The 26,920-nt window shown below is 37.2% G+C and overlaps 1 protein-coding gene across 1 annotated transcript; it reads left to right on the top strand.

Annotated features, from left to right (window-relative positions):
• Positions 1 to 2,490: 2,490 nt before the first annotated feature.
• LOC135155356 (enoyl-CoA hydratase EchA19-like) lies at positions 2,491 to 23,129 on the top strand. Its single transcript, XM_064104280.1, has 7 exons — positions 2,491 to 2,500; positions 3,226 to 3,396; positions 4,411 to 4,499; positions 5,195 to 5,339; positions 5,765 to 5,914; positions 14,228 to 14,371; positions 18,824 to 23,129. The coding sequence occupies exons 1-7, from the start codon at positions 2,491 to 2,493 to the stop codon at positions 18,922 to 18,924; spliced, it is 810 nt and encodes a 269-aa protein (XP_063960350.1). The 3' UTR covers positions 18,925 to 23,129.
• Positions 23,130 to 26,920: the final 3,791 nt, after the last annotated feature.

The raw sequence follows: 26,920 nt of genomic DNA, 5'->3' as shown, positions 1-26,920 counted from the left end.
TTAATTTAGCCGCATTAATTTAAGTTTTTTGGTCAGGACATATATTTCACTATAAACAGGCAATACGGGCAATGTTGCGCCCCCGGTCGAAAATGAATTTGCATGAAGCCCCCTAAGTTCAAGGTCAATTTGGCGCCCTCGATTGAACATAAACTTGGCGCCCCCATGTGAAATATAACTTTGCCCTCCCTCCCCCTCTCTGAAACATGTATTTGTCGCATTATGGTCAATATTCAAATTAGCGCTCCCCTAGTTCGAACATCAATTTGGCGCCCCCCCCCCTCCCAGTTCAAACATCAGTTCGGCGCCCCATAGTTCGAACGTCATTTTGGCGCCATCAAATCGACGTCCAGGTCAACATCCCTCTTCCGTTTCCCATCTCCTTTTCTTTCTTTTTTTTTCTTTCTCTTATCCTCATTCCCCTTCCTTCCTTTCTCTTTCTTTCTCTCTTTCTTTCCCCCTCTCCCTCTTCCCTTTTCTTCTTCTCTTCTTTTCCTCCTCTCTCTCTCTTTTTCTTCTCTTTATTTTCCCCTTTTCTTCTCTCATTTCTTGTCTTCCTTTCCCCCTTTTCTTCTCCTTTTCCCCCATCTTTTCTTTCCCCCTTTTCTTCTCCTTTTCCCCCATCTTTTCTTTCCCCCTTTTCTTCTCTTTTTTCTGTCTTTTCTTTCCCTCTTCCTCTCTCTTTTCTCGTTTTTCTTCTCTTCCTCCCCCTTACTCTCTCTTTTTTTCTTCTCTTTTCCCATCTTCCTCTCTCTTTAAATATTATTCTCTTCCTTCCTCTTTTTTTCTTCTTCTTTTCCCCCTTTTCCTTACTCCGTTCTTTTCTTTTCTTTCTTTTCCCTCTTCCACTTTTTTATCTTTCCCCCTTTACTTCTCCCTTTTTCTTTCCTTTCCCCCTTTTTTTTCTTTTAATCTTTTTTCTTCTTCTCTCCCTCCCCCTTCCTCTCTCTTTCTTCTCTTCTTTTCCCCTCTTCCTCTCTCTCTCTTTTCTTATCTTTCTTCCCATCTTCCTCTATTCAAATATTCTTCTCTTCCTTCCTCTTTTTTTCTTCTTTTTCCTCCTTTTCCTTTCTCCTTTCTTTTCTTCTTTCCCTTTCTCCTTTCTTTTCTTCTCTTCCTTTTCCCTCCTCTCTTTTTTCTCTTCTTTCCCCTTTTCTTCTCCCATTTTCTTTGTCTTTCCTTTCCCCTTTTTCTTCTCTTTTTTTCTTCTCTTCCTTTCTCCTTCTTACTCTCTTTTGTATTCTCTTTTCCCATCTTCCCCCCTCTTTTTTGAGCTGGGGGTTGGGGGGTGAGGCAGTTCCCCCTCGGCCCCCCCCCCCCCATGGATCCGCACCTGATAGAACCCCATGGCCTTGTATCATTTGACCTTTGGACCTCTCGATGACATTTGATATATCTGATCATAATTTTACACACACTGCGGACTATCGGACCCGCGGTCTATCGGACCCGCGGACTATCGGACCCGCGGTCTATCGGACCCGCGGTCTAACGGACCCGCGGTCTATCGGACCCGCGGTCTATCGTGATGTCCCCGTCAGATCAGTATCTCTTAAGTCAGAGTCTGCCTTGATCTGGAGTTGAGAGTGAGGTTTCACCATTTTTTGGCAGAGCCTACAATTGTGGTTTTCCAACAAAGCTGGCAACAGTTTTTTTAAGACCCCATTTGAAGCGCAAACTGAGTTTGAAAAAGTTATACCAAGTGAAAGCTAATAAGCTATTTTTTCAATTCAAATAAATATTTATTTTCTTCCATTTTGCAAATGTCTACATTTTTTGAAAACATATCATCCTACAAAACTTAACAATGCAGACACATACATCTAAATGCATTCTTTATCAGGGGCGGATCCAGCTTTTTATAAAGGGGGGGGTTGGGGTGGTATGCGAGGGAGCGTAGCGACCGAGTCCAAGCGAGCGGAGCGAGCGAGGGGGGAGGGTGTGGGAGGGGGGTGTCCCCCCTCCCACAGTAGGGAAAATTTTTGAAAATCTGTGTGTGAAAATGGCGTTTTCTTGCATCTAAAACACCACTCTTTTTGGTATAGAGGTCGTTGCCAAATTAACCCCCATGAAAATTTGTAAAATTAAGTTGCATTTTCCTGCAATGTAAGGCCAGTTAACAACACAGATACAAAGAATTGGGGACCTTGGAATAAGCACTGTTAGCCTAATACTCCCAAAAAGAAATAATAATAATAATTATAAATGAAATAAATACATAGAAATAGAATAAAATAAAATTACAAGTTTAAAAAAAAAGATAAGATTTTAAAAAATGGTCCCCGGATTTTTTTTTTTGGGGGGGTTGCAACCCCCCCAACCCCCCCTCTAGATCCGCTTCTGTTTATCATTGCTTTTTGTCTTTGATATGCAGGGGCCCATTTCTCAACACCTGGACAAGTTAGTCATATCTTTATCCACAAACCACGGAGTTAGCTCCAATCTTACTAAACCCCTTTCCCAAAAGGCTTCCTAACTAGAATACCTTCGATGGATTCAAGTCAATTTTGTTACTATGTGAATGTTAAATTTGATGAGATAACAATATTTTTCACTTCAAATAATGACAAAATTCTGACTAGAAGCCAATAAATAAGTAATAAATGAAGCAGTTTTAAAAAGTTGATATCAAGGATCCAGCGAGCAGAGATGTGTTTCTGGCACTGATCTGTATATTAAGATCAGTGTGTTTCCGGTCATATCTGAGTCACTCCACAAGCTTGCATGTGTTTGTTCCGGAGGTTACTAAAATCACCCACTGCAGTGCGAATGCAGTACATGAAATTTATCCTGGGACTGTAGCGGGATAACTTTCCTACTGCTAATGCATTTATAGCGGGTTTATAGCAGTATCGCTGTCTTCCAACAGCACCGGGATAAATTTGAAAACCACTGTAAGACGGTATGAGACAAAATTCGACTTAGAAGATGTAAACAACACAATCTTGCACAAACTAAATTAAATAATTCTTCAAGTTACGGAATTGTTCAACCTTTTATGGAAGGTCAACCTACATGTATGCTGAGTCTACTGTACGGTTTACTATTTTCATCATCAACATCAGTTTATTTTTCATTATAATTGTCATCATTTCTCTATGTGCTTCAGAATAAAGAAAAAGAATACTGAGTTCACTTTATTGAATTGAATAAGTAAGTTTTCAGAGTTGTTTTGAACTTGTCTCCTGTATCAATCGTTTGTGATCATTTTTTCACCATTGATAGGATCTTTGAGGAGGGTAGAGGTGGAGAGAGAGGATAAGATATGCCTGATAGGGATAAACAGACCTGACGTTAGGAATGCAGTCGACCCAGAGACAGCCAAACAGCTACAAGTGGCATTCTGTCGATTTGAGGAGGACCCTGAACTGAGTGTCGCTGTCTTATACGGGAAAGGTATTAAAATATAAAACTATTTCGTAATTAAAATTTGCGCTTGAGCAGATGAAGGTCGATGGCTGTAAACCGGAATAGGGCTTTTAAGATCACTGGCATGAGCATGATTATATAGGTTATTTTGTATATTTGTTATCCTATTCAAAGAATAAAAGCAAAGTGTTCATTTATATTTATTATTTGGCAACAGGTCAAGTATGAGCCAATTATCTTAAAGCAGAGATGCCAACTAGTTCTGATTGTCAGTATTACTGACAAATACTGATGGTTTTATACAAAATACCGATATCTGAAATTTTATGTGTTGTCCTGTGGTATTTCTTTGAAAATACTGCATTTCCTCACCAAAATACTGATTTTGAACAGCAGCTCTGTTAAATGGCAATTCCATAAAATATGTACGTCCAACCCCATGTATGTGAGACCTTCATGAAATTTTCTGTCTCTGATTTCTGGTTCTTACGACAGTAATGTAATGCTCTCAAATGATCGTGAATAGGTCAGTTTATGAAGTGAAGTAAAACCTGAGAAAAATGGGGGTCGGATGTACAAAAAGCCCGACTATTTTCCGGAATTGCCCTGAAGATAATGTAAACTTATCAGTCAGTGAGGAATAGCTACCTTTTTCAGCCTTGCATTCATTAACGTAGTCATAGCCCATGAGAGAGCTATTCAAACTCCTCATGTTCATCGACAAAGAAACCACTCGGCTGAGGCATCTAAAATTTTCATCTCAATTCTGCTTGCTGAAACTTCAAGGAAATGGAATTTGTACCTGATGTCTTCAACATCAATTAATTGAGTATGATTGGTGTCAGAGAGTAAGTAGTGTATTTATACAATCTGAGGAGCTGCTCTTTCATATTTTATGACATTTGAAATAAAAAATTCTAAAATCTCTTAATATCAAACCTCGAAATTGGATTACTTTTTTCTATAAACACTGTAATTCCAAACTTCTCTTATGATGTTTAATACAGTAATGACATCTTAGCATTATCATTTCTCTCTCAGGTGGAAATTTCTGTGCAGGATGGGACTTGAAAAATTTAGCCAAGCAAGACCCAGAAACGGTTCCCGACTACCTACAGCCAGGTCCTATGGTAAAGAGACTTTTGAATTTACAGCATTATTGGCAAATTATTAGAATATCCAATTTGGCGCCAGCTTGCAGGAGGGTGTTATGGTTTACATGACATGTATCCCTGTTCATTGTTGGTCAGGTAGTATTCTCATGCGCATTGTACTTTTCAGGTAGTGTGCGCTTGAGCTACCGCTACCGCCAGGCGCACAGGAATTGAAATCACAGCGCATGTGCGACCTACCGTCTTTCTCTCAGCCAAGTAACAAATTGGTATTTCTCAATATACTCCAGTCATTCCAGATTAATAACAATTTACAGATATGTGGCATTTTATCTGTTAACCCTTTGAATATGGAATTTGTCATTTCTAATAGGCAGTGTACACAGACTATCAGGTTGGGTTAGGCAACTAGTTAATGGAGCTTTGCATGCAATTCAAGACAGCAGCATTTGACAAATCTCCTCGACCGGGTTTTTCCATAGACAGCCTTTAAATGAGGACAACATTCTGCCATATGATCCACCCAAAACTTGTATTGATTTTTTTGTATTTCCTTGTAAGCAACTCTGTGTGAAAGTCTTATAAAAATTTAGATAGTTTGGGTAGGCATTTCATATTTTGATGATTTATCATGTTATGATATTTTACTCTGTATTTAGAAGAGTAGTAGGAGGATAAGAAATATTTGTGAATGAAAACATTTTTTTTCCTAGGGCCCTACTTCCATGCAGTTCAGTAAGCCTGTGATTGGAGCCGTGAGCGGCTATGCAGTTGCTGGAGGGATGGAGTTAGCTCTCATATGTGATCTGAGAGTAGCGGAGAAGAGTTCAATCATGGGCGTCTTCAATAGAAGATTCGGTAAGGAGTTCTCTTATTTACAAATTCAGCATTGGGAAGGAATTCTCATGAATATTTTATGACAATTCTTAATTTTGTATTTTCATGATGGTGACATTGATCAGAAATTACCTACATGTACGTTGTTTTTAAATCATGGTTTGAATCCATTCATCATGAATATTTCATAACTGTGTTGCTGTTTATGCAGCACAGTGAAGCAGTATGATGGATATTTTTTCATTGATTTTCTCAAGTACAATGGCGTACCTATACATGTATCAGATCACATGACCAGAAAAAAGAGCAAAAATTTAAAAAGGGGAGAGAAAAAGAGAGATTAAATGATATGCCCCCCTCCCTTACCCACCTCTAACTCAATTAGGTCCTCATTGTCGTTTGATTATATCCTTCTCATAAACAAATTATTTATGTTTTCGTTTTAGGCGTTCCCCTTATTGATGGCTGTACAGTCAGACTACCAAAGATAATTGGTCTATCAAGAGCCCTGGACCTGATCTTGACTGGCAGACCGGTAGATGCTGATGAGGCTCTCAGTATGGGACTAGTCAACAGAGTAGTACCAGATGGACAAGGTAATATACACTGGGAGTAATTTCATGAAGGCCTAGCGTCCTCTGGCAAGGCATTAATCCACACCTTGCCACTTTCCAGGGAGTCGAGAAAGGGCATATTGCTATAAAAGAACACAATACAGAACATATTCTATTCAAACAAAGAAGTTTGTGTGTAGGATTATCATATTAGCGATTTTCATGCCCCCGCAGACAAAGTCCGGAGGGGGCATTAAGCGTTGCCCCTGTCCTTCCGTCCGTCCCCCCACTTGGTTTCCGTGCAATAACTCGAAAAATATGCAATGGATTTTTGAAAAATTTGGTGTGTAGGTAGATGACACCAAAATACAGGCTAAGTTTGAATTCGGAGTCCGCAGGTCAAAGGTCACAGTTCATTAAATATTTGAGTTGGTATCCGCATGATAACTTACGAAGTATTCAACGGATTAAAAAAAATTTGGTGTGTAGGTAGATGACACCAAAATAGCAGTCAGTCCGCAAGCCCTGAAAAAGTAGCTTCTTTTATCCAAGTGATATTCATGACAAGAGGGTTTTTGCATAGTTAATGAGCTTGGTGCGAACCAAAACACCTCTTTTTATTCGGCCATTGCTGCTCTAAATATTGACCAAATTTCATGTTTTTGGTATCTTTGTAAAGAAGAAGAATCATTCTTTTAGGTCATGTGTTTGGATTTTTAAAAGAATGTTGTAATATAGGAAAAACTTTTGATCTAAACAGGAAACAAAATATTTTTTTTCATGCAACAAAAGTTGTTGTTTTCACACTTAATTTCTGTTTGGGCACAAATGATTTTTAAATCATGATAAAGCTGAAGATCTAAGCTTTAATGTGATATAATTTTTATAAGAAGATGTATTTTAGATGGGTCAGCAGCCAGCTTTTCATAGGCCAAGTACATTTTGCAGCTCAAAAACAAGAATACTGCGCTCTGATTGGTCATACAGACCACACACCCACGCAAATTCCAATGTTCCCCACACTGGGCCTCTGCAAGGTCACACTCACCATGTGGTAATCTCTTCAAATTACCCGCGCCTGTTTGTTTTGAAAACAGTATTCAGCCAATCAGAACTCTTGATTTTATATTACTCAGAAATTTCAGAAATCTCGTCTTGCATCTTGATGGAAATAACTGGCTGCTGACCCATCTAAAAGATGCCACATATCAAGAGTGACATTGTAAGAAAGTATAGAGTTTGAGCTTTCTGATGATATAAATAATGTTGGTGCCTAAAACACAAAATGTTGCACAATTTGCAAGTGAAAACAGAGGAAGAAAATTCTGTTTGATGCATCTTTTCAGGTAAAAAATTCACATATTTATCAAAATATTTCATTCAAAAGAAATGACCAATATAAATAGTAGACCGGCCAAAACGATTTTTTATACTTTGGACGGCAAAATTTGTTAATGCTTGCTAATGCTTGGCACCCCAGCTAATAGTCTTGCAAAAATACCCAGCAATCGCGTACGGCCGGATGCCAAGCGCAATTTTGCGTGAAAGTGTCATTTTTAGCGTAAAATCTGAAAGAATGTCGAAAATCACGCATTTTGATATTTTGACGGATTATTTTAATATTTTTGATTATCTTTGATATGCAATTATTTTTATTCAGAGTTTCAAATTATAAGTCTCATAAATATGCATTTCAAATTTGAATATTACACACACACATATGGCACAGGGAAACATAAAACCGCGATTTCCTCAAAATAAAAGTTTGTGAAAACTATCAATAGTTTAAAATTTTTTACGCAACTTAAATTCTTCGATTTAACTGCGTTTATCCATCAAATGTATAGTAAATGTCCTAATGTCATAAATATTAAAAGAATTTTCAAGTAAGATGGAAGATATCTCACTTTATGTTATCCGAAAGGAGACAATGTGCATTTTACCAGGTGCGCATTTTGAAAGAAAAATTGAAAATACCGTACATTATGTACATAATTACATGTATAAGTACATACTAAAGCGAGTTTTTAATTACGTGTATAAGTGCATTCTAAAGCGAGTTTTTAATTGAATAGCACAATTTGTCAATTCTTTGCATCCCAGCTCAAATTCTTGCGGAAATACTGAGGAATAACGTACGGGCGGATGCCAAGTGCACTTTTGCGTGAAAGTATCATTTTTAGCGTGAAATCTGAAAGACTGTCGAAAATCACGCATTTTGATATTTTGACGGATTATCATCATATTTTTGATTATCTTTGATATGGAATTATTTTTATTTAGAGTTACAAATTATAAGTCTACTAAATATGTTTTTCAATTTGGAATATTACACACACATATATGGCAATATGACATAAAAAATCGTGATTTACTCAAAATAGAAGTTTGTGAACACTATCAATAGTTCTAAGTTTTTTTTTACAACTTAACTTCTTCGATTTAAATTGGTTCATCTATTGAATATCGATCGTTTCGAATGTCACAAATATTCAAAGAATTTTCAAGTAAGATGAAATATTTTCCGAAAGGGGGCATGCAAAATTTAGTGGGGAGGGGGGGGGGGGCATTTTGAATGTAAAATTGACGATCTGTAAATTATTAACATAATTACATGAATAAGTACATACTTAAAACGAGTTACAAAATTTCTGGCCGCAACTGCCTCTCCCCCCCCCCCTCCCCCGCTGCCTAAGGTCATGTGTAGTATCCGAAAGGATGGAGCTGAAAGTATCCTGTTTTCAAGATAATATACCACTAGCGTAAAGGGGGGGGCAGACTGCCCCCCCGACGAGTCACAACTCATGCAGGGGACGTACCCCTGCCCCCCCCCCTGACGATTTTTTTTTTCTGGTACAAAATCCTTTATTTGTGGTTAAAAACCTTTTTTTTTTTGCTTGTAATTTTTTTTCGCGGACGAAATATCCTCCAAAAAAATTGCCCCCCCCCTTTGGAAAATCCTGGGTACGCCGCTGTAATATACCCCAGTATTCTGCTTGCGATTCGAGCGTATATTTTATTGTGGTTTAGCGAGATAGGCACCCTACACGGGATTACAAAAATATGGCAAATAAATTTTCGACTCGAGCTTCGCGCTGGCATTAATATATGAGATAAACAACTTGCTATCTGTTAAAAAACAAACCTTGCTTGAAGTGTCAACTTCTCAAAATCCAGTCGCATGCAGTCCATTATTAAATAAATGTGAATATTGTATGTCCAATCTTTAGCTCTTAGTCTCTCCCAATTTAAGCTCACGCTTTTGCGCCAACGTTTTTGTTATTAAAGTAAGATATTCATCTTTTTCTACATTAAAAACTTTTTTAAAATCCTTCGTTTAATTCGACATTTTCAGTTCACGCTTCTCGCTTGCATCAAATGCTATAATTAAATACTGATCATTGTTCATGATTTGACGATTTTTGTTTTACCTCATTTGCTAAGAAAGCGTGAACGCTTCTAAGCAAGCAACCAGATGACCGATGGCTTAAGGTACTCTCCGAGGGACCTATATGATTAAAATGCCTTACTACCATTTAAATGCCTTACTTGGCACTAGCGCGCCAAGTGGGAATCGAACCCAGGCCACCGGAATCCGAAACCCCCTCACTACCGATCGAGCTATCGCGCCTTAGAATGTTTCGTTTCTAATAAAAAAAAAAAAGAAGCCAGCTCGGCTTGTGCTGGATTTTTTTAAAAACAGATACATAACATTCTTTATTTCAAAACGTCATCAAAATGTCCAGTTTACGGATTGGAATATAAAATTCAGATTGCGTTTCGCGCTCGCATCAATAGCCTATATATCATTTTTTTTTAATATGTATTAAATGCTCCGTTTTCACGTCAGAATATAAAAAATTTCTGAAATTTTTAACATTACATTACATGTTCATGATTACACTTACGAATTGTGTAACTTTCTAACTTTCAGCTCTAAATTTCATGGCATATTATAAAAATGCTTGCGCTTCGCGCTCGCATTATTCAAACGGGCCTAGTCAGATACTTAATCGTGCTTGTGAGAATAAAGCTAATATGTACTTAATAATAAATACTTGATGAATCAATCTATTTTGGCACCCCCTGCAAAATACCAAGCCCCGCCCCCGTGCTCCTCTGCTGACAAAATCCTAGCTACGCTGCTGGTGAGTGAGCTGACTGACCAAGTCTTTTAAGCAAAAGCCTTAATTTAGGGAAGAATTTGTGTTTATTAATTTAAAAAAATGGTTAAAATTACAATATTTACATTCAATTGAGGTTATAATGAATTAATAAATATGTATAATATATATATAAAAGAATAAATAAATAAATAACTAAATGACCCCCTCCCCAACAAGCTTTCTATTATTTTGCTTCTGTTGTTTTATGCCTTTTCTTGATTTTTTTTTTTTTTTTTTTTTTTATTTTTGGGGGGGGGGGGCAAGTTTCCCCTCCCCCTCACTTCCATGCATCTTCTATCAAAAGGCTTATGTCAGTGTCCGTAGCTCATTTTCCCAATTTTAGAATGTAGAAGGCGTTGTTTCATGCAACTGCGGTCTCTTTGATCAGTTAATTGAACAGTTCATTAGACCAGAAATTAAAATAGATCGGTCAATAACCATTTGCATGAGCTAAAAAAATTTATATGTGGAGAATGATGTTTGAAATACTAAAAGAGTAGGTTCTTTAAGTTCACATTTTAATTCTTAAAGCTCATTTCATCACATGTATTGCCATGTTGGGAAATGCAGTCGCACGACCATTATGACAAACAAATCTAAAGGCTAATGACCAGCGTCCAGCGTAGATATTGTAATTTATAGATTGCATTTCCCAAATTGGCATTGGCAATACATACATGTATGTCCAGGGCTGCCCAAGGTCAGGCTGTCCGGCCCCCGTCTTAGACTACGATACATAACAGCATGGACCTATGATAATAGCAAACGCGAAAACTGTAATGAAGCAAAATGAATTAAATGAAAATGATAACTTGCAATGCAAAAGACCAAATAACATTTATTATTCATATTTTCACATAATAATTATAGCAGCAGAACATTAGAAACAACTGAAACTAATAATTATTCACAAAAGCGCCATTCATGTGATAATAAAATAATAAGCTCATCGAACCTAAATGACGTATAACCTTGATCATGTGAACTGAAATTTGTGCAAAATGATCCATGATACTTTAATACCCTTATATTCAAGTTTAAACATGAACTGGATCAATAAAATTCAAAAGTTATGATGACATTAAGAAAAAATACCCCCATATGGCCAAAGTTCAGTGACTCTAAATGACCTTTGACCTTAATCATGTGATCTAAAACTTGTGCAAGACGATCAGTAATACCTGAATACTGTTATAAGTGTCATTATTTTTTTTCTATACGTTCAAAGTTATAACGAAATTTCGAAAACGTAACCTTGGTTAAGATTTCAAGGTTGATATGACGCTGTTATATCAAAACTACCGTCGCCTCCGCCGGAAAAGTGGCTCCTTTAGTCCTGCTCTGCTATGCATGCAGGCGAGACAAAAATAGGTATTGAAGTAGCAAGAAGATCGAACTCTACAAAAGTAAACATAATCCTATATAATATCATGATGAGTATCGCACTGATTAATATCGGTATGTGCAATATAGATGTAATATTGTGCGCTGTTTGTATTTTATCAGAAATGCGCATCCGATAAATGTACATTGTTATCTTTCGCATATATAACATGAAATGATATATCTTGCATCTTATTTCAACATTTGTTTTCACTATATGTGCCATTACAACAATTATTATGTATTTAATCGGTTAGCGCTAAATTTGACGAAATTGAGATGCGGAACACAAACATTATACTATTGATAGTTTTCACAAACTATTATTTTTAGTAAATCACGATTTTATATTTCATATTGCCATATATGTGTGTGTAATATTCCAAATTGAAATGCATATTTATGAGACTTATAATTTAAAACTCTGAATAAAAATAATTCCATATCAAAGATAACCAAAAATATGATGATAATCCGTCAAAATATCAAAATGCGTGATTTTCGACAGTCTTTCAAATTTTACGCAAAAAATGATACTTTCACGCAAAAGTGCACTTGGCATCCGCCCGTACGTTATTCCTCAGGATTTCCGCAAGACTTTTAGCTGGGATGCAAAGAATTGACAAATTGTGCTATCCAATTAAAAACTCGCTTTAGAATGCACTTATACATGTAATTAAAAACTCGCTTTAGTATGTACTTATACATGTAATTATGTACATAATGTACGGTATTTTCAATTTTTCTTTCAAAATGCGCACCTGGTAAAATGCACATTGTCTCCTTTCGGATAACATAAAGTGAGATATCTTCCATCTTACTTGAAAATTCTTTTAATATTTGTGACATTAGGACATTTACTATACATTTGATGGATAAACGCAGTTAAATCGAAGAATTTAAGTTGCGTAAAAAACTTTAAACTATTGATAGTTTTCACAAACTTTTATTTTGAGGAAATCGCGGTTTTATGTTTCCCTGTGCCATATGTGTGTGTGTAATATTCAAATTTGAAATGCATATTTATGAGACTTATAATTTGAAACTCTGAATAAAAATAATTTCATATCAAAGATAATCAAAAATATGATGATAATCCGTCAAAATATCAAAATGCGTGATTTTCGACATTCTTTCAGTTTTTACGCTAAAAATTATACTTTCACGCAAAATTGCGCTTGGCATCCGGCCGTACGCTATTCCTGGGTATTTTTGCAAGACTTTTAGCTGGGATGCCAAGCATTAACAAATTTTGCCGTCGAATCCTTATCTAGAGCACTTTTTGACTTTTGGCCGGTCTACTATAAAAGGGTAACATTTACTCTTGCCCATGGTACAAAAATAATCAATGTTACTCAAGGAGAAAGTGGTTAAATTCTTTGAGAAAGAAAGTCTCACAATTCACGAGATTTTGCAGGGACATGAATTCAGCCACGAGAGGACTTGGATAAATCTTGCTCATTAACACAGGGGCTTGCGGACTGACTGATAGAGGCTTAGTTCGAATCCGGAGTCCGCAGGTCAAAGGTCACAGCTCATTAAATATGCGAGTTGGTTTCCGCATGATAACTTATGAAATATTCAACGGATTAAAAAAAAATTTGGTGTGTAGGTAGATGACACCAAAATACAGGCTAATTTCGAATTCGGAGTCCGCAGGTCAAAGGTCACAGCTCATTATATATGCAATTTGGTTTCCGCATGATAACTTTGGAAATATTCACCAGATTTTAAAAATGTTTGGTGTCTGGGTAAATGACACAAAAATACAGTCAGGTCACATCAAATGACCTGACTGTCATATCTTCTGTCAGAGATTATTATTGAAAGGGTGAGTCTTTAGGTCAGAGGTCTAAATTTGTTCATTATATATATGCATATTGGTTTCTGCACAATATTAAGTTCAATCATATTGAATGAATTTCTGATTGCGTTAAGCGGGGGCATCTGTGTCCTTTGGACACGTCAGATTTCTAGTTTATCTTATATTACCTAGCAATTATGTTTGGAAACTCTTGTTAGAATGCTCCCAGGGAGTGAATAAATGGCAACAATAGAGCTTACAGATCATATTCTATGCGGACAAAAGTAATTTGCATGTACTGTTGACTATTTTAGTGATTTTAAGATTTAAGCGACTGATACTGTGCCTCCATTTCCTGTTATAATGGATTAAAAATCAGAGCTCAGAATCTTTTGCATTGTTTCTTCATGTCTGCTTCTGTTTTACTATGTTTAAATTTTCTTTCTGTTCATTCTTACATTTGCTCTCGATATACAGTAGACTGCAAGTCAACCATTTTGAGCATCTCTTTACCCAGTGCCATATATTTTCTATTATATGACACCACTAGGTGTCATATATACTAGGTAGATCCTTGGCATTTGATTGGTTGTTTGATATCGATCATTCGGACCATTTTACAATGACGTCATCGACCTTGCAATTTAGGATCCATTCATCGTGCAATTTTGGATCCATACGATTTTGTCCATTGCACATGCGCATTGTACTTGACAATCAACAGACCAAGTTCGCACTGCATGATCATATTTTGCATCGAAATTGAAAAATAATCTAGTTTTAAGTGTCATATAAACCAAATAATGAATGTTCCTTCATTCGTGCAATGGACAGAATACGTCATTCGGTGAAAGATGAAATGAATGATCCATTCAATGAGGCATAGCCGAGTTGAATGGATCTTTTCATCTTTCACCTCATGAATTATTCTGTCTATTGCACTCATAAACATTCATTATTTGTATACTATCTTACAGCTTTTCATTTTGTTTATCCTGACAGCTTTAACTGAAGCCAAGAAACTTGCCAAGCTCTTGACTGCTTTCCCAGACCAAAGAGCCATGCTAGGAGACAGACACGCTACACTACGCAATACTTATGATAGTCAAGGTTTCGAAGAGGCCTTCAAATATGAGTTTGAAAGAGGTGAGTTACACTGTATATACAGCATTAACATGGTTACAAATTGACTGTTTATAAAAACAAAAACATGAACATGTTATTCTATTTCATCCCAGAGTTTTCCTTTTTCCATCCATCTGTTTCTTACAGTTTCTACAAGGAATGGTTTCATTAGTAACAAAAAACATAACATTATTCCATTTTTACACCAAACCTAGCTACCCCTCTACCCATCACCTACGTGCACGCAATGAATGGAGAGTTACTGCATCGCGCGATCTTGGCCTAGTTCACCATTACGTTGCGAGATGGCGCTCACCAATAACACCTGATTATCACGAGAGCTGCAGGCTCAGAATTAGAAGGTGACTTTGGGCCACGATATGTAAATCAGGGACAGTCCTGAAACTAGGTTGTGTCAATTTTCGAATTATCGATGCCATAATGAATCAATAAGATTTGAAACAAAGCCATCTTCCCCGGATTCACGCATCCTCCTGAGTTACGAAGGTGCTCTTGTACATTTTAGGTATCATTTTATCACTTCAAAACGTAAAATCATAACTAGACCCTGCCATTTATCCCCTCCTAATTTCATGGTTTTTCATATTATTCAGGTCATTAGTCACAATTTATTCATTAACAATTACAAGTGTTACATTCAAATTTTTCTGATATTGAGCTTTGAATATACCCTTGTTTGTAAGCCCCCAAGGGTGTTTGTGTGTGCGTCATTGTGAGTGGGCATGGACCAACACACCCAAAATCTCACAGAATTATGCAGATTCTGCGGTATCAAGATTCCGCGTAGAGCAAAGAAGTTTCCTGTATTGAATCACCCTAAACAAATTAACCAGATAATCAAAATAAACATTGTAAATGATGAACAGATGTACATGCCCCCCCCCCCCTGCATGTGTAAAAAATACAGATGTGCCATGAGTGCCAATCAAAAACAAATAAAATTGGTGGAGTTGGTAAGGCACAGCAGGACAGATTGTAAACGCTGGATCTAGATGGTTTGATGTACAAATGCCTGGGCCCCGTTTCATAAAACTTGTTACAATAACAACTTTGCAGTAACAGTTAAAAGCTACTGAAATCCTTCTTTCTGATTGGCTGATGGTAAATTTGTTATAGAAATTGTGCATTTGTTTACTATAACAAGTCTTTATGAAACAGAACCCTGGTGTGGCTATCCCATACATTTTTGGCAACAGTGCATTAAGTCGGATGTGTACTTAATGTATTTCGATTCTTTCAAGTTCTTTGAATTTGGTGTAGCCTCCCTTACAGTATCTGGGAGTTTATTCCAATTGGGGGATTGTTCTTGGGTATAGAGATTGCTGGTAGCATCTCTTATTTGCCCTTATAAGGTGGTTAACAAACTTCTTTGAAAAGTGCCTTGTTGTTGGCTTACTCTGAGCCATGTTGATTCTCAAGAGATGCTTAATGTTACTGGGAATTAATCCTTGACTTTCCTTGTAGATCAATAGGCGGGCTTTGGATCTACTTTCTTCAAGGCTTCCCCATCCCAGGCGCTTCATCGTGCTTGTGACACTAGCAGTCCTGCTGTACTCGTTGCATGCGGATCTTGCAGCACGTCTCTGGACTTTCTCCATGGCTTGTTTGTTGCTGGCAAGGATCCCAGACAGCATGACAATATTCCAGGAGAGGACGTACTAGCTATGGCTTTCGTTTGTGTATCACAGCCGTACAGATATCTTTTTAGAAGGCCAAGCTGACGGTAGGCTTTGTTGGTTATTTGGTTTACAGGTATGTGCATGGTCCAGGAAAGGTCCAGGAAAAGTCCGATGCTAACTCGATGCCAAGATATGGATGATGGTCAACTTTACTTAGCAAGTTACTTCCCATGGAATAGCTAAGCCAAAGTGGTCTTGTCTTGTGAGTAACAGTCATGATGAAACATTTGGAGATGTTGTAGCCCATATGCCATTGATGTTCCTTGTCTGGTAGCTTATCAATATCGGCTTGGAGTAAGAGTTGTTCAGAAGGGGTTTCAGTCTGACAGTATAGGATGCAGTCATCCACGAACAGGCGTATTCTAGATGAGATGTTCCTAGGTAAGTTGTTGGCATAGGTGAGAAATAGTAACGGACCCAACACCGTGCCTTGCGGGACGCCTGACTTCACAGGGAATGGATCTGATGAAATCCCTTCCAAGAGTACCCGCTGAAGGTGTTTTTTTAAGAAAATACGGATACCAAGACGGTTGAGCTTACGAAGCAGTCAATTGTGAGGGACTACATCGAAGGCCTTCTTGAAATCCATGATTATTAAAAGATTGATTTGCCTTCTTTTGTCCAAAACTTTTTGCATGTCGTCAATCAAGCCTACTAGTTAAGTTTTGCATGATCTGCCTTTCTAGAAAGCTTGGGAAGAACTCCATAACAAGAAAAGGATAGGGTATGGAAGGGAAACAAAAAATTACAACCAATCAACATTCACCTCAACAAAACACACCGGAAGTAAGCCATGCATGACCATAATTACCGAAAATCTACCAATCAACACATACATATATGCAAACCTTACAACAAGAGCGTGAACAGAATGCTTATGAAGCTATTAAACAAAAAATGACTTAATCAGAGGATGGTGCGACAACCTTAATGACACCAAATATTGTATCCAGATCAATCTCTTTGCATTTGTTTAATGTTTGGTGAAGTCATGTTGATTAAGACTCGAAGTGCATGATATCAGTGAGAAAATACATGTGTGAGGTCAGTGGGGTTAAGACTAGGTTTCCTTTCCCGAATGGATCTATCTTGAAGAAGGGCCCTTAACCCCCCCCCCCCCCCTGCCTTAGCTTGCCTTAGGCCCCATGCATTTTTATGAAAGAGGGAGAGAATGGGGGAAAGGAGAAAGAAACGCACTGTGTCAAAGATCTCTTTTTTAAATTATACATAAAATAGATGTACACTTTGATAAGTGCAGATATGTTTTTCAAAGAATTTATCGGAAATTGCTTCAGACTTAACGCCACCCCCCCCCCCCCCAGCCTTGCATGTGAGCTGAGTGTGAGGGGGCCTGGCATGAGCAGGTATTTCGGGCCCGAAAATGCCTTCAATGACGTAGCATTTAACACAAAAGTACAGAGGAAAGACTATTGAATATCAAAATCACACTGAAATAGATTGCGTAGTCAGTGCGATGTGTTTACTCTATTCAATTTCAAATTCAGTCACCGACTCAATCATCAATGTCAATCACGCCATTGCTTTTTTTTTAACATTCTCATATCTAAAACTGGCTGAAATTCACTACTAATATTCATGAATACTGTATGTAGTATTAATATGCAAACAAAATATAAATCTTACAACAAGAATTGTTATTATGAAAGGATTATGAATGATTATATATCAGTTTGATTTCAATGTAAAACGGAGAGCCGGTTATGGGACTTCCCACACCACCATGTTCCAAGGAAAATCAAGACTGATAGATACGGGCGCCTAGGAGGCTACCGTACGGTGAAAATTTACATTTTAGAGGCTTGATTTGTCTCTAATTTTTATTTGAAAACAAATTATTTGCCAAGATTCTTTCAAAAATCGCCTTAATACTACAAATTTAAATGTTTTACGAATCATTTTAGCTATAATTCTAGAAATCCTGAACTTTCTAAATAATCGTCTTGTGGTCTTCCAAAGTTTCTAGTACAAACTTTAGGTCATAACTTTAAAGTCATATCATATTTTGCTGCCACTGGACGATGCCAAAATTGTCATAGTAATGCTTCAAATATACACAAACTTTCTTTCCCTCTCTGCTTGCCACACTGCCACCCACCATTTGGTTGTCATTAAAACTTCACTATTTCTCCAGGTACTGTACCCAGTTCTAAGCTGTGTTGCGATCAATCGAGCAACAGTCTCATTGTCAAAATATCATTGTACCCGTCACAAGACCGGTCTTCATAGGTCGCTAACGCACATGAAAGTGTTGCACGACCTCCAGCCAACTACATAGTCTTGCCAACTCTCGCATCTAGACCTGCAACAATCGCACGACTAGTAGTACAATCTGATGCGAGTGACTCGATCGCATCTAATGCAACCTGTCACAATCATTTTGGGTTCGTGCGATGGCCCACAGTGATTACGAGAGCTTGCAAGGCACGTAGTGATCGATTGTGCAACACCAGGAAAAAACTGTTGCAAGTGGTCACAAACTGATCAGGGATCAATTGTAAAGGGCCTTTAGGGGTCCAAATGGCATCAGTCCGTTGTCCGTCTGTCCGTTACAAAGTCCTTATTACGCATAACTTGGCAATTGCTGCAAACTCCCATCAGGAGGAGATTCAGTTTGCTTTTGGCTTCCAAAGCACAGGTGATGCCAAACAAATAAAAGTGATAATGATAATCATAACAATGTTGATGATGATAATGATAATAATCATAATTTTTCTACCCTTTCCATTCTGTTTCCTCCTCTAATGTGGATCAGGTATCGGTGTCCTCGCTAAGGAATCGGTAAAAGGAGCTGGACGATTTGCCGATGGACAGGGTAGGAAGGGCTCCTATGATGACTTCAAGAGCAAATTATGAATTCCAAGTCTCCACTCTTGCATAATTCTTGTAAGTTTTAACAATCTTCACATTTTAACCTTTTGATAATAGCGGGATAATTGCCTGTAATAATTCTCATTTACCCAGCGTAGCCACTTTAACTCTTATGAACTGTTCACCTCAGCAGGCTCCGTATAACATAATATTATTATTCCTGTCATGCAGCTGTAAGATCACTAGTCCTATCACGTTTAGATTATTGTAACTCACTTCTCGATGGCATATCTCTTAAAGACCTTAGCTCTCTTTAACTCCTTCAAAATAAAGCAGCAAAGCTTATACACTGTAAATCAAAGTATGACCATGTCTCTCCTCTTATAAATGATCTCCATTGGCTCCATGTTAATGATCGTATCAAACATATGACCTTAACTCTAACTTATAAATGTGTTAACAATCAAGCCCCAACTTACTTAGCTGATCTTCTCTTTGCACAGACATCCAAATACAACACACGCTCGGCGACTAGTAATACTCTTGTGCCTCGTACTGCTAAACCAATAGGTGATAGGGCCTTTTCTACCATTGTCCCCAAAATATGGAACTCCTTGCCGCCTTCACTTAAGACTTCCCCAACACTTTCCTCATTTAAGAAATGTCTCAAAACTTACCTATTCTAATTTTCTGTACGGTTTCCATATTATGTTCATAATTTTGTAGTTATTATTCTTATGTTTTATACTCCCTATTTGTGTTTCTGTTATTCTTTCTTTCTTTGATGCGCTTTGTATCTGATGAAAAGGCGCTATATAAATGAAGTGTATTATTATTATCATTATTACCTTCTCCTTTCTGAAATGTTAATAGCCTTAATAACACGAAGACAAAAGGTCCCATTAATAAGTCTTTGGTATGACTCTGCCACAAATAAGTAAGTTCCCCCTAAATGAAAAATAAAAGATAGCGAAAGGTATTTTAGCAAAGGATGATGTTAGAAGTATTCCTACACTTGATGAAAATAAAATTTACCCTTTACATGTAAGTCATGCATGAGTCATTCATTAACAGCAAAATTTAAGCATTTTTGAATTATTTTCTCAAATTTGTCTGGTGAGTGTTAAAGTGCTGGGCAGGGGCCACAAAACAATTTTGACAGGGGGAGGGAGTTAACATACACAAAATTACAATTCAATGGTCATTTTCACCTTTTTGTATAGTTATGAAAAAATTAGGGGCTAAAGCCACTAAGTCCCCCCCCCCCCTTTCTGTGTTAGCTGCCCCTGCTTGGTATTTAAACATTACTAAACCCTATCAGGATACATGTTTTACACAGATAAATAGACACAGTTTTGTGGGGGAGGGGGCTCCGATATTCTGCCTTATTTTCAATAGCTAAACTCCATTTAGATCTGTAAACAGAAAAGGAATTCATGATCAACCCAGACACTATGGCCTTTATTCTGAAGTCAGGTTTAATTTAGACCATGGTCTAACTCTGTGCTAAAATCATGGGAAGCCAAAAGTGTCAAAATTTTTTATTAAGTTGTATGTTTCTTATGTTTACTGTGCTCTTTCTTGATTCATCGATGGTGAAGACAATCATCCATTTATACTTCCTAGACAATTATGAATGTTTTGAGAGCCAAATGAGCTGAAATATGATATCTCTACTGTTAGTGATTTATGTAACAATTGGCTATCCATACTTAAACCACAACTTTAAACCTGAGTTTAAGTTAAACCCGACTTCAGAATACGGGCCAAAGAAGTAATTTTGAATTTGATATCATGGTTGAGTTAGCAGTTATTAAGACTGAAGAAAAAAAATACATTAGAGAGTGATGCCCGAATGTGCCCTGTAAATTTTCATAGGATCCAATTAAAATTGTACATTATAACAACTTTAAGTTGGTGATCTTAAATTGTAACCAGCCCGGAAAAAAAATATTTATTAAACTTTGTCCAGCTTTGAAATTGACAGGTAATGCTGAATTAATGGTATAAAAATGTCTGCAGTGAACTTTTGAAAGAGACAATTATGCCTTTAAATATGTGCTTTTACACATGCTTGACTTAATGAATCAAATACATTTTGCATAAGGCCTGGTCACACCGCAAGAAATTTGCCTGAGCATTCCTGGAGCGGTGATAAAAAGTCATCACTGCTCGTTACCGTTTAACAGAATTTGGCACCTGTTAAGGCAACGTCGTATATACTTGGCTATCGCTGATGGTCCCTCCGACCGCTCCAAAAGTTTTGAGCTGCACAAAATATTGCGAGCGTTGAGGAGCAGGCAATTTTCCACTCCGGCAAAGTTCACCACGGCTCCAACAACGCCCATTCAAAGTTTGGCACCGCTAGATGCAAGTTCATGGACGCTTTGGTCCGCTAAGCCAACGCAGAAATCTTGAACACTGGACCAACGCTGCTTCACCAGCTTTGCCCGAGCGGTGATTAAACGTTGCACAAACTTTGGTGGAGCAGTAGTAAGCATTTTACGAGCGGACACGGGATTGCTGGATCGGTGTGGAGGCGTTGAAGCAGCGATCCATTGCGGTGATGAACTTTGGTTTGGCGTTGGTATGGAGGTGTCGGAGCGGGGCTAGCATTTGACTATAAATACGGGGAGAAATGGACCAGGAGCCCATTTGGAATCTGTTAGAACTTCTATCAAAGCGATCCGTTCAGCTCTGTAGTCAAAAGCGGTATGCCGCTAAACCAACTTTAAACCCCGCCGAGCCAACGCCCACATGCGCAGAACACCGCTCTATCAACGCTCGCGTCACCGCTAAATGCTAAACGCTTGCTACCACTAAACCAACGCTAAAGCTACGCCGGCTTCAGCGGTGCACCGCTAAGGCAACGCCCTTGTTTTCGATTTTTTTTTTCCCATTTTGTGCAAGGTGACGAGCGTTGTCGAAATTCGGCTCCCTCTCCCTACCGTTCAAGGAACGCTCCACCAAAGTTTGGGTGGTGTGAGCAGGCCCTTAAAGAGGTATGCACATTTATACCTTGTTATTCTGCTCTCTCGTTCAAATGCTATAATAATAAGAGGCATATATAGCGCCATCTATCTAGAAATATTCTATTCCGAGGCGCACAAGAAAAGAAAGAATGAGATAGTTCGGATGAGTGTCGAAGTGCCAATAACTAAATACTGTTAAAAAAGATAAGACTTCAGTTTGGATTTGAAGGTCTCCAGTGATGATATAATTCTTAAATTCAACGGCAAATTATTTTACTATATAGGAATTCACTTTTTGTGTTGTGTGTATGCAAAGACATGCATGTAGAATTGCAGATAATACAAAGATCAATGAAGGTATTGATCAAAATTGACTACAGAGGGCGGTATTTGTCTTTCAGCACTTCGAGCCATTGATTACATTTCTTGTTGGATACAGTATGGTGGATACTGCTGTGTCAAACTTATAAAAACAATGATAGTATAATAATTCCCTCAAAATTAATATTGCATTTTTTTATTGAGCTTGAATCAGCACTTCCTAAGCTTTAAATTACATAACTTGTCAAAATCAATTAATAATAACCCACACTTGTAGAAGAAATTCAGTGAAAGGTTCAATGAATAAGGAGAAAACAAGATTCTGGGTTCACTTATTCATGATATATACCCTCTGTGCAATCTCTATGAAACTTCCAAGCTGTCCAGAAAAAAAAACACTTTTTAGAAATCCTGTATCTCATCTTTTGATTACTTACCACTTCAAATTTTGGCAGTATGAAGAAAAAGAGGTACTCTTTCAGATAAGCTAATTTTCTAATTTGTACTTTTTGAAGACCAAAATATTCTTGCTATTATTGTTGGTTTTGGGTTGCTGGTCATCTGGTATAAGATCATATGACATGAGACCAAGCAGTGGTCCTAGTGTGTCTATAGTAGATCAAGTGATAAGTCACTTCTTATGCCTGCATCAGTCATGCATGTATGTGCATTACTGAAAGGTTTCACATTTCAGTTAGTTTCTGATTATAATCCCACAATATCAAGAGTATTCTATTTGTTCGAGATTTCCCTTATTACTTTCCCTTGATTCAATATTGTTTTTATAATTGAAATTCACATGTTCACTAAATGTGTATCAATTATTTTGTTTTAATATTGTTATTATTATTTATTATTTTTATCGTCATCATCATCATATTATTAGTAGTATTAATCATTATTGTTATCATTACACACTGCTAGACATATTTCATATGGGAACTCTCCCCCCCCCCCAAAAAAAAAAAAAATAAATAAATAAAATGTGGCCAGCACAAATCGCACTGCTACAGATACACTCCAACTTTTTGTAAAATCCATGATTATCCTACATCATTAAATCTGGAGGAGAGCTTAGAGATACTTGATCAATAAATGATGGTCACAGAGGTCAAAGGTCACAATATTGGTCAAGTCATTGTTCAAGCCAGCTTCGAATACCACATTGTGGTTTAATGATTAGTGTTTATAAGCAAGGTCATGGATCTGCTGAACATAAACTTTTAATATCATTCTTTTCACATTAATTATATTGATTTGAAATGCATTCATTGTATGGTCAGTCCATGGTCATTTGATGTCCAAAGTATTTATGTACTGAAGTGTTCACTGTGCAATGTACGGTCAAATGTACAACTCCAATCAAGATGGAAGCACCTTGGTCCCGTTTCATAAAAACTTATGATAATACCAAATGGACAATTTCTAAAACAAGTTTACTGTTAGCCAATCAAATTAAATGTATTCAGTAGCTTTATTTTGTTTTTACAATTCTTTTTTTTAATTATAATATGTTTCTGAAGTTGACCCTAGATCAATTGAATGGGGGTAGAAGAGAGCATTGAATGTATATTTCCTTTACATGTAGTATACATAGTTATGGTTTTTGTCAATATTAACAAGATGTAGTAATACCTCACTAACTGTTTCTGCCAATCCCCACCGTTCTCTGTCTATTCTCACAATTATCTCTCTCCTCTTTATTTATCTGCTCTTTGTTATTGTCGTTCCTTTAATTCAGCTTTCTTTCTGCTATTACTAGTATCTCTCTCCAGGCGCGCCGGAACACTTTCAGTTTTTGGGGGGCAAAATCCCGAAGGGGGCACAATATTTTTGACAGCATGAGATACCGAAGCGATCGAGCGGGAGAGGGTGTGGGACCCCCCACGGTAAGGACTTTGTGTAAAAATGGAGTATAAAAGTTGCGTTTCTAAGAGCATTCAAAAATAAATTTCTTGAGAATTATACATAGAATTCACTACAAAAGACTATACTCATAATTTATGAGAACCTATGAAATCTACGCGCAAAACGATCGCTTCGGAATGTGGTTTTCATGTCTGATCAATTAACTTACGTATTACGCTTATATTGACTCAAAATACCAGAAATTACATTTTTCATGCAATATCCTTTCAGAAACATTTATTTATGTACATTTACATACACGGACGACGCGAGAGAGCACAATCATCATAAGTTTCAAGTAATTCTTGTCAGAACAAGGAGTAAGCAGAAGAAGCGTAACAACAGAAACAAAAGAAATTCTAATGAATGTCTTTTCAAATTCAAAATGTCATACTGTTCTGACGTGGCAGACGTCGATAAGCACTTAAATCCCCATTCTATGCAAATCATTTCTGACATCAGCATTGGAGATAGTCCCTGATTATCCATGCATGGGCAATACGTTTCATATTTTGTAACTTGAGGAAAAAGAAATATGACAAGCTTAATTGTCTATTTAAAACTTTTCTGAAAATCATTAAAGTTTAAAACATTACTCGATTTATGTGTTTCCTTTTGCATGTTTTGTATGGCTGGGAAGCACTTTTTGATGACTCTTTCAAAATCTTCTTTTTTCTTTACATATTTTCTGGGGAAAATGTGACCATAACTAGTTTTGTTTCCTCCCTATTGACCCAGACTGGTGTTTCTTCATGATCAGGGTCGCAGTTCCAGCAAATGACGAGCCTGGCAAACGAAATTGTTTCAAACCAAAGTAATATAGGCCTTTTAAAGACTTTGAGATGGCAAACATGATCGTACGCAGCCGGGGGCCGCCGATCGAGAGAGCAAAAATTCACAAAATTCACCAAAAGTGTGCACGAAATCCTTTAATTTTATTCTAGAAAATGCAAAAGCTCCCCTATCACAAACCCCTCGCTCTTAAGTATCTTCGAAAATTTAGGTCTTGCAGCCCCACCCACCCCCGGATTTTTTTAGATTTTTGCATACATCCATGAATAACAAAAGCTGGGATAAACCAGAGAACATAGCTGCCTCTCGATCTGATTAGTAACAGGTAATGGGAAGGAGTCTTGGAATCTGAAATACAAAAGTGCTATATCATATGAGCTGAAATAGTATCAGACAAAACGCCTGCCAATCATGCCAATGAAAAGGAATCAAGGAAAATACGGGGCTATGAAAATAGTAGAGCAGTACTGTAACGCTTATTTTTCTTTTATATTCTTTATTTACATTTTAATTCATATCTCGGATAATATGATTCGGATCAAGGAAACACTTTCACAGATGATTTTATTAAACATTATCTCTAAGTTGCTTTCGAGTGGGATTCACCATTTTCACAAATTATAAATTATAATCCTCTACACATAACTGATAACATGTCTATATTGAGTTGAAATGACCTTGGTATTTTCTTTAGGGCACTGACTTGTTATCATTGTATTAACTCAATTTATATTTAGTTGAAAATGAAATAATAATTTAAATAATTTAAATCTATATCTTTATTAATCTATACTTACAATTTCAGGGATGACTTACATAGGCAACAAGTATATGAGATATTGACGACCTTGAGATGTTATGCATGGTTTCTGGGCTTGACAGCTATGACATAGATTCCATAATAGTTGCTCGAGTAACTAGTGTTCGAGTAAACGCGCGTTAGTGATATCGGGTCCGGTCTGAGCATTTCTGGGCGACTGCGCGTTTGTTAGCCAACATGCATTGGTGTACAACTTTCAATTTGCCATTTGGTTTTAGTCTGAAATGTATTCATTAAAAGGTTAAACGTTATCACGCTGTAATAAGATGGAAAAGGGGCTTATGAAAGGTATGTTTCACAGAGGGACATGTTCGTCAAAAGACGCGAGGCTTAGTACTATGATATGTAATTGCCCCGTCAGGGGCGAAATTTTTTCATTTTGACAATGGAAATGACAATTTTTAGGCAGAAAAGTGCCTTCATCGTTTACTTTTGTCCTTAAATAATTTATCAGTTTTCTACTTTTGGGGGGCACATTGGGGGGGCAAAATCTTGTTTTGCCCCCCAAAAATTTTATTTGGGGGGGCAAGTGCCCCCCCTGCCCCCCCCCTTCTGGCGCCCTTGTCTCTCTCTCTCCTTGAATGCTCTCTGTCACTTTCTCAGTCTTTTCTATACATGTGTAAGAGTTTGTCTGCCCCCCTCTCTCTCTCTCTCTCACTATCTGTTTCTATATCTCCCCATCTACCATTTTCCTTTTCAAGAGCTTAATTAGACTTCTTGTTCCTCCTCTTCATATTGTCATTTGGGAGGGGTTTTTATCAATTCATTTCATTTTATGAAAACAGAATCTGTCATACTCTACTTTGAGATTTATCATATCCTTGGAGAATAAACAAATACTGATTTGGATTTTTGTTTTCTCTCTAATTGATTTGCAAGACAATATCTAGTACAGCCCACATGGATCAATGCCATGAATTATGAATTAAATCAAACAATTGATTTCTACTCCGAGATGGAGGAGATTGAAAAGCTAATTCAATAACGATAATTTCATTATCTCTCTGCTTAGCAACAACTCAATTTTTACTGTTCCCCAGCCATTTTATTGATTTCTGTGCAAACGGCATATGAGACAGCTATGATTATATGAAGAAATTTATATTTCCCAGAATTTGATGTGTGCACCGTGCAGCCAATCTGTCATATTTTTCTCATGGAGAACAAAACAGATTGTTATGTTGTCGATTGTGGAATTTCTTACATAGGTAAAGCATATTAAAGAAGA

This window comes from Lytechinus pictus, chromosome 1, assembly GCF_037042905.1.
Source record: "Lytechinus pictus isolate F3 Inbred chromosome 1, Lp3.0, whole genome shotgun sequence".
Lineage (NCBI taxonomy): Eukaryota > Metazoa > Echinodermata > Echinoidea > Temnopleuroida > Toxopneustidae > Lytechinus > Lytechinus pictus.
The sequence above is the reverse complement of the archived record's forward strand: the minus strand, read 5'-3'. Positions and strand labels throughout refer to the sequence as shown.

Excerpts from the sequence above, each read along its gene's own strand:
- LOC135155356 (XM_064104280.1), top strand. Across the intron at positions 4,500-5,194 it reads ACCTACAGCCAGGTCCTATG|GGCCCTACTTCCATGCAGTT; the intron begins GTAAAGAGACTT and ends TTTTTTTCCTAG. Across the intron at positions 14,372-18,823 it reads CAAATATGAGTTTGAAAGAG|GTATCGGTGTCCTCGCTAAG; the intron begins GTGAGTTACACT and ends AATGTGGATCAG.